Source organism: Alosa alosa, chromosome 23 (assembly GCF_017589495.1).
Source record: "Alosa alosa isolate M-15738 ecotype Scorff River chromosome 23, AALO_Geno_1.1, whole genome shotgun sequence".
In the NCBI taxonomy this organism is placed as follows: domain Eukaryota; kingdom Metazoa; phylum Chordata; class Actinopteri; order Clupeiformes; family Clupeidae; genus Alosa; species Alosa alosa.
In genome coordinates, this window is record NC_063211.1 from 9,627,419 (window position 1) to 9,637,717 (window position 10,299).

The window sequence follows — 10,299 nt, forward strand, 5'->3', positions numbered from 1 at the left end:
CCCCGAAGTGGATAGAGATTCACAATAAACCTGCATGTCATTCAGTGCAGGATTTAGGCCAATTTCAACACTCCATCTTACACCACATTACAAATAAATTAAATAAATTAAATGAATAAATAAATACATACATTAAGAGTCGCTGTTCAAATGTGTGCAAGAATGTGAGCAAAACAGCCTTTTTCTCGGATCAGTAACATAGGGCAGAAACAAACTGTTGTTCCTTTCTCGGAGCAGTTCCTTTTAGTCTCAGTGGGAATTATGGTCCCGCTGGGAGGCCTTATATCTCTTTGAAACTTCGGAGCGGCATCGTTAAGGAAGCCTAAATATTCAGCATGCCATCCTGGATGGAGTAGAAAGGGGAAGACACACTCTTTTTGAAATGACTGAGGCTTGCCGCCGTGACTTTAGGCTAATTGGTTGTTGGTGCCCATAGAAGAAATAAAAAAGCACAGTGCGCTCCACATCGACTGAATAAATCACTTTAAATCAGACAGACATGCTTTCGGAATAAACAGAGAAAGGGGATGGATCGCTGCAGCCTGTAGCTTTTCCTCCAACTAAGAAAAGCAGTCTCTGCATCACTAAACAGGGGAACAGAGCAACCAGAAAAACGTAAGACGAATTTATACTCCCCTGTTCCCTGTTGGGTGAAGGAAGTGGGCTGTGAGGCCATATTTTCTCTCCAGCTGTGAAGAGGGGGGAAATAGTCTTCCTCTTTCTGTGGACATTTTCAATTGCTTAACTGAACTCAGAGAGTGGGCAATAGAGTCCATCTCCACTGCCGGCTGGCTGGCTGATATTATCATATGTCAGACGTGTGGGTGTGTGTGGGGGGGGCTGAAGGAAATCTGACGTGATGGTACAAGACAGATACGGAGGCAGCCGACCCTCGCCCCCTGGCAGAGCTGTCAATCATCGGAGGAGCATCCAGCTTTCCCCACGGGGGTGTATCAATCAACGCGGGAGCCTGGCAGACTGTCTCGAGTTCACACCTACTGCTTCAGCCCCGCCATCCCGAAGGAAACGGTGCCGTGCAGGTCGGGAGAGTGCGCATGCACGCATCAGAGGGCCCGGTGAGGTTTCTTTCTGAGAGCGTGTCGAAGCACAAACGCTGGCCCTTCCCTGGAGGAGCCAACAAGTCAGAGGCAGAATAAAGAGTCCGGCTGCCACAGGGTAGAACTGTCTATGCCCAGGTTATTTTGGGAGGCTCCTTTACAGCACCTACGCAACAGTATTTTGGGCTCCATCTAGACAAACCTAAATATGGATTGATTATGTCTGGATATATCGTTGCGAAACAATTCAACTACACTCCCAACTGCAGTATCTATTATGTAGTGGCACTAACTGATGTTCTAAGGCTGAAACACACCACTGCAAAGGCACACAAACTCATTTATTTCCTCCATAGTCATTTAATCACAATATACAGAGGAGACATAAGGTACAAAACTTATAAAACAGAATAATTCATCAAAAGTAGAACATATTTTCTGCCAAAATGTCTAACCTAGTCAATAAAATGTTATGTAATCAAAATGCTAATGTGACACAGATCCTCGTGAGAGGACGTGAGAGTTATCTAGATAAGCATCTGTAAAAACTCACAGCCGGTCGTGTCTACGAGGCTGTTCCACAGAAAATTCTAGAAATCCATACGTCTCCACTACCACCAATATAGATGATGGCAGAAGTCATTTAATGAACCACAGGGACCAAATCCTCGGTCAGCTCACATTTGCCTGGGTATCAGGCAGAGCAGACATGCTTCAGATGGTTGTCAAAGGTTTGCCGTGCCAAGACACCCCACTCTGAATGTCTAAATATAGGACAACTGACACAGCCAGAACGCAGACGTTTCCTCAAGAACCATGGAGACTGGTCAGCAATCATCCTTTTCTGCCCAGTGAGGAGATGAAATGGCATTCCGAGTCATTCATGAGTGCACTTTGGGGAAAAGCCGGTAGTCCAGGCAATCCTAGCTCCACCGACCACACTCTGCATATGCCAGCACCTAAGGGCATGAATGTGTTGATTGAAGTGGAGTTGAGTGGAGCTCATCCCCATTGGGACTGCAGTGTGGTGGTCCATCCACTAGGGGGCGGAGGCATCAAAGAGGGAGGGAGGTCTGGGATGGAGAGGAAGTGATGTGGAAGGTCCAGACCCAGGGGCTTCTCATCTTCCTCGTCACTGAGGACACTAAGACAAGATTCCCAAGTTGACAGGTGAACATGACTAATAAACAAACAAATCTCTAAAACAAACCACAGTCCTGTTGATGACATCACTACATTCCCTCAAAGCCCTGTTTTTTCTAGGTGATGATTCATTCAGCTATTCAGTGGCCAGCTTTTGTCAAGCTGTCTTGTGTCTAATGTGTTTGGAAAAAATGGAATTCCACGCTCAACACCTTAATCTCAGTTAGACTGGGTGCTGAATCCTTCAGGTAATGAATATATAATTTTAAATCAAGAACAGCACTGAACAGTACTTTTAAAACGTTTTTAATCAACCCACTGATATTTCAGGCCAGATATTTCAGGCCATCCTTCTTCAGACTACACTGATGATTTCCACATCTGTCGCTGAAAAAGGGCGACTGGCCGAAATGTCCTTGGGGCCATTAAAATGTCAACATTTGTGTGTGTGTGTGTGTGTGTGTGTGTGTGTGTGTGTGTGTGTGTGTGTGTGTGTGTTTTTAACAGTTAGTTCCTGGGCAAGATAGCCTGCAAGCATTAGTATGTGTTCTTTGTCTACATGAACTTTCTGACTGCCTGACAAACATCATTGTTTTGTGATGAACGGGTTTTGATACCATTGACATATTCAGAGCAATATTTTTTTTGTTTGCCTTTGGACATGTCATGACATGTCAGCATGTTGCCTTCATAGTTTTACTTTGAATCCTACCATATGCAAGCCAGCCACTGCCTTGCTGTTGATTTGATGAGTTTAGGCGACTGCATAATTATGTGCAACAATGCATGAAGGAGGAGGAGGACAACGGATATTAATGTTGCCCCACGTGCTGATTATAAGTGCCTGCAAAACTTTTCAGCAAAATACCCTAATCTGATCACATAACACAGGAACCAACGTGATTTCACACAAGACAGCTTGGAGAAGATGGTGAAATGCACCATTGTTGCAGTAACAACAGAGATGGTACGCAAAGATTTAAAGAAATTGCTCAACCACATTCAATACTACGGAGCTTTGAAAATGCAACAAGGTATGCTATGGAAACTGACATAAGACATATTGTCCTGTTCATGAACCTACCAATTTCAATTTGGATGAAAACCTACAAACACCACTTTGGTAAAAAAAATTTTTTAAAAACTCATGTCAAAGTGACCAGTGCTCTTTAAAGGAATAATCAGGAGTAAGAATACCCTAGAGCAGGGTTCCCCAACCTTTTATGTACCGTGGACCGGTTTGATTCCCATTTTTTTTTTCACGGGGGTTCGTGGGGTTCCATGTTCCGTGTTGTGCATGCATTACTTGAAAAGAACTAGCTCCAGTTATGTATGAACAGTGAAGGTATTAACAAACTCTTAAAAATGTGTTAACAAAATATGGTAACAAAACATGGGAACTAAACGTGCATTACGAATATAATCAGTGGAAGCCCTGTGCTTGTTTCCCTGCAACAAGAAGGTTCCATCTGGGGGTGATGGAAGACAGGGACACCCTCAGTGTGTTTAAAATGTCCAGTCGATTGCGCAATTTGGTCTTGCAGTCATTGCCGAAAACCTGGCCTCGCATAGATACGTGGTGGGAAATGGTAGCAACGTTTTCAGCACTTTTCTCGGGACATCCTGCTTTGGTTTTCATCCAAAAACCCTCCAGAGAGGTTTCCTCATAGCCTACACACTCTTAAGACCACTGTCACCGTCAGGATATTGACAAATGGGTTGCGGACCCACTCATTGGTTTGCCGTGGATCTTTGGAGGATGGGAAGTAACGCTCAAACTCATTTGAAAGCGCAACAAGGTGATCGCAAGACCAGCTCGCAGAGAAAGGGCCCTGCCTCAGTCTCTCCCAAAACCCCCACTACTGTTTGGAACATATCAAATACACCCCGATCCACTCGTCATACCCACAAATCAAGCTTGGCTTTAAATGCAGAGACTTTATCTGCCAGTTTAAAGACAGTCGTCATTCTCCCCTGCAGTGACAGGTTGAGGTCATTAAGCAACCCGAATATGTCACACAGGTAAGCGAGTTTTGACACCCAGCCCTCATCACTAAAATATGCAGCTAACGGTGACTTTTTTACAACTGTGCCTCAATATCCTCTGACATATCATCAATTCGCCTATGGACAGTGCTTGCAGAAAGCAGTACCTGAGCTATTTTTTTAGCGGCAGCCTCCCCAAGGAGTTCATTGCACATGCCTTTACCAGCAGGCAGAATTAACTCTTCCCCAATAGTAAAGGGCTTCTTAGATTTAGCAATCCGACTAGCCACTATAAGACTTTTAGCGCAGCCACGTTCACCGATGTGGTTGCTTTACGCACTAGTTTTTTGTCCTTCTTGCTCACATTTCTTACGCTCAAAGAACTCAAGGGGTTTGTCTTTAAGTGTAGGATGCTTGGACTCTAGATTAGTTTTGATGGTTTCATTGCTTCGTTTGACAACTTATCGCCAAATACCACACATAAAGGACTTGGTGCATGCGAGTCACCAGTCTCTGCGAAACCATATTTTAAATATGACTCGTCATATTTCGTATTGAATGACCCCTTCTTTTTCTTTGAGGTATCTGGCTCACCATCGTCAGTGGGTATTATTGCGAATGTGACATTATTGCGAATTAAATTGAGTTTATTTAGTTTGCATGCATTTTTTTTTAAACTCTTGTCGTAGGCTACGGCCCGGTTAGGCCCGGTGGTTGGGGACCGCTGCCCTAGAGTATATTTGTGGATAGTGACAGTGTTCCCAAGTGAAAGTTCAAACTCATTATCATCCATAAATAGACCCTCGGTTGTTTTTACTCCGAATTTTTCCTTTAAATGGACCACCACTGTCCGCGTCTGACACCAACCTTCCGCTGCCCAGAGCAGCCCTCCTCTTCTCCCTCCGGGCCAGCCATTCGCCCACTGAAGGCTCAGACACGGCCCCTCTCCGTCCAGACGCAGCCTTGGGGTACCTGCCATCTGAACCTGGGCCAACGTGAAAAGATCTGCGATCATGACAGTGTTTTACTCTGAGGAGCTCTATTAAGGAACAGTGCACAGGTGACTCATCCACTAATGATAATGTTGAGCGAGCACTCAACTAAGCGCAATCGGAAGAACTGTATCTGTGCATCTGGCATGGCATCATTCTTTCTTGAACTCAAACGTGATTAGTAAACTTAATCCATTTAACCAGTATTATATTCAATGGAATAGGCCCATGTTGTGAGTATAGAGGCAATCTAAGATGATTGGCTGGCTACCACTTGAGGGCAGTATTGAGCATCGTCAATCATGTACCTGCTGCCAATCTCTTCAAATGTTCAATTTCTCGCTCAGTCATGTGAGAAAAACGGCAGTTTGTGCCAAACACACACTGGCCTGAAACAAAGCAGAAGACCACAATGTGAGTACATTTAAAGCACCGAAAACATTCAAAAAACATCCAAAATAATTAATTTTATATATGTTGTGTAAAATACATTGGGTGAACAACAGTTGAAACCACAAAACAAATGTATGTGCCATTCAGCACTGATTTACTTCATAAATTCCTATTTTACTTAAAATTACTATGGGTTTTTTTTCATGACTTTGGTGACAATCTTCTCTTTGTGATAAAACATATTCCATCTAAATCAGCCAACCGTGAAAGCACATTCCTTACATCATACAACCGATACACATCAACGAGTTAATCATTTTGCTAATAGGATCAACCAACATAAAAATGCTTTGTGTGTCTCCACTGTTGCTAAGTAACTGATCCCCTCCTTATATTGGCAGGTGACAAATAGAATAAAATAGCATAATGTGTCTTAGTAAGAATTTGGGACAACACAAGCTGCCAGAACAACTTCAATGCACCTCAGCACAGTTTCTACAAATCTCTGGAACAGCAGAGCCTCCAGATCACCTCACTGTCAGTGAGACAATATCATGTATAGGTTAGGAAGCTACTCCTGAAAAAAATTATCAAGAGACTGCAAACGGTGTGGTGCTAACTTGTGGAGTTAGACCACTAAACAGGACTTCATCATTTTTAGTCATCCATTTCTTCCCAGTGTTGTACTCTTGGTCCTAAAGGCCTCAAGGAAGATTTTGATATCTAAATTTTCTGTGATGTGCATACAATGTCAGTGTATCAATGTTTTTACACATTATTTGTTCTACGTTAATGGACTATTTTTTTAAGGTGTTCACTGAGCCAAAGGTCAGGCCCTTTATCTGTTATCTTTACATAGATAGAAATATATTGCATGAATGTGAAAAATACTATCCACTTCTATGTATAGGCTAATCCTGTACACTGTGTTATCACTGTACATATTTGTCTGAGCTTAAAATGAGCTTTAATTATATAAATCGAGAATAGGCGCATTGTGCGTCATGTCATATGCATTTAAAATGGCATAGCAAAAGCAGTCTGAAACATTACACACATAAGTATAGATGGGAGCTGTTTTTCGGTGTGAGTTTTTTTTTTTTTACACTTGCTTTGACTCTGCACCCAACACATAGTGTTTGGGGATGTGTGTGTCCTCCCTTCATTTTTCATCTACTCATGATGTACACCACAGATGCACTTGCCCACTTCTTGAAGAGTTTTGTGAAGGATGCCTCATCCAACTTTATCGCTTTTCCACATCTCTTTGTAGAGCAGTGAATATGTTTTTTGCGCCAGTGAGCTCTCAAATGTGCATTCATCTTTGTTGTAAGAGATAAATGCACTTAAACCCTACTCTGATATCCTTTTGTATGCATTAGGGGTAAATAAGTAGGCCTACTGATTGTCAGTCACCCAAGGGTTGCCTAAGACTCATGCAAAAACATTACCGTCATTGAACGAAAGTCGCGGACCACAATTTCTAACCCTATTTAGTGATATATTTCCCAAAGATCTAAATGCACCAAGTAATGTTTACACAGACGCTCACAAATCTTGTGGAAAGCCTTCCCAGATTAGTGGAAGCTGTTATGGGACCAGTTCCACATTAATGCCTATGGATTTAGAATGGGATGTCACTGATGGGTGCACGGCCTCTCACCTGTCTGAAGGAATTTCCTACAAGGTTTCTTTGTCTGTTCATCTGTAAGAATGGCTGCAGCGTCTGTGGACAGGCAACAACAAAAAATCACCCAAACTTAACATCCACTTCTGTTCATGTGCAAGCTGTTACACACTGTCATAATAATATCTCGTGTTCGAGGCTGAAGTGGACACGTGTGTTTATGTTCTGTGAATAAGAAAGAATGGGTTACTATGAACACAGAAAATGAGTAATGGTACCTCGGAAATTGTCAAACCATGCCTTCTTTGCTCTGTGATGTTGAACACCGTTTAAATGTTTTTTCCTGTTATGCATGTTGTCCTGAAAACTTCGGTCACAGTAATCACAGTAGTAACGCTTCCCCATGGTCACTTCTCGTTAGCCAATGTTAATTAGGCTAACTTACTTACACTAACGAATAACGGACGTTAGGCTCAACCAACACGTTATCTACATCAAACGTTAAAAGTCCTTCTATGACATATGGCAAGTTGAATGAAAAGCATTTTACACAATTTCCTTAGAATCTAGCGCTTATTTTCTTTCTGTTGACCACGGCGTTAGACACTAACCATTTTCCGACATGAGCTCATATAACTTCCAGGTCACTACAGCTATGTCATCAAATTAAAAGTCGCGTCAATATTGCATTTTGAATAACATGAACTGAAGCTATCTGTCACTTACCAATTTTGATTGTTAGTAATTGTGTTGTAAACATTTCACATGCCAAACTATGCAGAGAAGGAGAATTTCTCTGATTGCAGAAAGCAGAGCAGCTTGGGTATTTATTGATGAGTATTCAAATCTAACCACACCCAAAGGTCGACAATGTTAGGATATCAACAATGGTAATTATCAAAACTCCCATCGATGTCTACTAATTGAAAGCATTCTCTCCTTGCGTAAACCCCAGACTAATGGTAAAACCATGGCTAAAACCAGAGAATGTCTGGACGGGTTAAGAGAAGTATCAAACTTTTATTTTGAAAGACAATAATGGTCTCGACTTTTTTCCCCCTACTTATCCAGGCTGATTTCCTTAACGTCATTCTTTCTACCAACATGGCGCTAGCAAAGAGTGTCTACAACTTGATCTTCAGGAGGACGTCAACCTTCGCCATAACCATTATGGTTGGAGCTGTCGTCTTTGAGCGAGTGTTTGACCAAGGTGGAGACGCGATATTTGAGCAGATAAATCGCGGGGTGAGTATTGAATATATAAAAATTAGATGACCGGGGTTTCGGCCTGACCTTTCGTAAGAGAGGACGTCTGACGTTAGCTTATAAACCCAGCGTTAGCTGCTAGCTGACAGTCTCATCAGATATTGCAGCATTCTAGCGGTATGGTTAGCAAACGCGCTGTAGCTAGTTGATGGAGAGCTAGTTTAACATTGATATTCAATGTTGACAAATTTGAGTATATAGTATTGTTTGTCGATTTTGTTGACAGAAACTGTGGAAACACATCAAACACAACTACGAAGAGAAAGACGAAGAATAACTTCGAGAAACAGCGTTCAGTGGGTCTGAGGCCGGCTGCATTCCCAGTCCCAGAGTTGACCCTGACAACACCAGCACCATGGACTGTGTCCTCATCTGCCACAACCATCGTCATCTGGCACAAAGCCCAAGTGTGTGGGAATATAACGTTTATGTTAAAGACTTTGAAGGATTCAAAAGTCCTGGATTGTTGGTGTCGCCTCCTCTTCCTCCTTCGTCATACTTTAATGCAGCCTCCCATGTCGTCGTCATGTCTCTTACTTTGTGTGGAAATGGCTAATTTTATGTTAACGTTAATAAATCTAACAGTTACCTACACTTAGACATGTGTTTTGTTGTGTTACTGACATTTTGCAGATAGAAATGGATAGGCTATGTGCCTCCTCCACAACTGACTGCTGCCTACAGTGGTTCAGTAAAGAGTTCAGATGGGCACTCATAAATAAATCATTGTACCATCCTTCTTGACTGGGGTAAATATGGCACTTCAGTCTTTGTGCTACTACTTAAACCAGACCTTTCACTTGTATGTGTAGATCAAGTATAGGGAAATGTAATTTCTATCCATTAGATTTGGCCTGTCCTGTAAGGCAAATGCGCTAAAGATTTGGCATATTTAGTGTCCTCATACCTGAAGTTTGCGTAATCCACAGGCTTTAAATCTTGCCCTGTGATTTTGAAGAGTCTTTAAAGGACACCAGCAGAGCATAATTCAAGTTTCTTGGTGTTGTATGCCCCCAACGTTCTCAACGTCTTCAAGGCAGCGCTGCCTGGAAGGCACTAGGGTTAGGGTTGAGGTTTGCTTTAGGATTAGGTGCCTTTAAGTCAGTGGTGAGAGCGCTGCCAGGAAGACGACATTGGGGGCATAAAACACCATCGAGCATAATTCAAATAAGACTTTTTCGATTTGGTTTTATGAAGCTAGGCTGAAAAGACTGGTTAGATTCAGTTTTATGAAGCTAGGTTGACAAAAGTATTTGCCACTTGGTGGACCAAGTGTTAAGTTTAGAAACAAGAAGTGTGGTATTGCATAATTTTAACTTGCCCTTTTACACCTTTAAGGCAAGACTGGACATATAAGATTAAGTTATGAAAGGCAAGCATGAGAAGTATATAGTAAGTATAAGTATACTCCAGTGCGGGAAATTTGGTCTCTGCATTTATCCCAATCCATGAATGAGTGAAACACACACAGCACACAGTGAGGTAAAGCACACACTAACCCAGAGCAGTGAGCTGCCTGCTACAGCGGCACTCTGAGAGCAGTGAGGGGTTAGGTGCCTTGCTCAAGGGCACTTCAGCCATGGATGTGGCCATAGGAGAGCAGTGCTCAACCACTTCCCCGTTATATTGTTCAGATTTTACTGATAATCCCTTGCTGTTGTGGATATTATATTAGATTTAGCAGACACATACCCATCCTTAGGTGCTATATCAGTATTATATTGTAGGCCTACATTGATAATAGTCATCACTCAAAACTCAAATTCTGGCTTCATGTGGACCTACAGCAGTTGCAGCTTAATTGGTGTTCAGGCAACTACAAGGTAAGAACTAC

At 42.4% G+C, this 10,299-nt stretch overlaps 2 protein-coding genes across 2 annotated transcripts; one reads left to right on the top strand and one right to left on the bottom strand.

The window, feature by feature from the left end:
* Nucleotides 1-1,378: 1,378 nt before the first annotated feature.
* Nucleotides 1,379-7,864, bottom strand: zmat5 (zinc finger, matrin-type 5). The gene is made up of 5 exons (XM_048235560.1): nt 7,478-7,864; nt 7,236-7,298; nt 5,488-5,568; nt 5,055-5,172; nt 1,379-2,202 (listed from the first exon to the last, which is right to left on the bottom strand). Exons 1-5 carry the CDS (start codon nt 7,602-7,604, stop codon nt 2,061-2,063), a joined length of 531 nt encoding a protein of 176 aa, XP_048091517.1. The 5' UTR covers nt 7,605-7,864; the 3' UTR covers nt 1,379-2,060.
* Nucleotides 7,865-8,281: 417 nt separating this feature from the next.
* Nucleotides 8,282-9,063, top strand: LOC125288874 (cytochrome b-c1 complex subunit 9). Its single transcript, XM_048235561.1, has 2 exons — nt 8,282-8,444; nt 8,692-9,063. The coding sequence occupies exons 1-2, from the start codon at nt 8,304-8,306 to the stop codon at nt 8,740-8,742; spliced, it is 192 nt and encodes a 63-aa protein (XP_048091518.1). The 5' UTR covers nt 8,282-8,303; the 3' UTR covers nt 8,743-9,063.
* Nucleotides 9,064-10,299: the final 1,236 nt, after the last annotated feature.

Excerpts from the sequence above, each read along its gene's own strand:
- zmat5 (XM_048235560.1), bottom strand. The coding sequence starts at position 7,604 with ATGGGGAAGCGTTACTACTGTGATTACTGTGACCGAAGTTTTCAGGAC. Across the intron at positions 5,173-5,487 it reads TTTGAAGAGATTGGCAGCAG|GTTCAGATGGCAGGTACCCC; the intron begins GTACATGATTGA and ends ACGTTGGCCCAG. Across the intron at positions 2,203-5,054 it reads GCTGCTCTGGGCAGCGGAAG|TGTCCTCAGTGACGAGGAAG; the intron begins GTTGGTGTCAGA and ends ATCTTGTCTTAG.
- LOC125288874 (XM_048235561.1), top strand. The coding sequence starts at position 8,304 with ATGGCGCTAGCAAAGAGTGTCTACAACTTGATCTTCAGGAGGACGTCA. Across the intron at positions 8,445-8,691 it reads TTGAGCAGATAAATCGCGGG|AAACTGTGGAAACACATCAA; the intron begins GTGAGTATTGAA and ends TTTTGTTGACAG.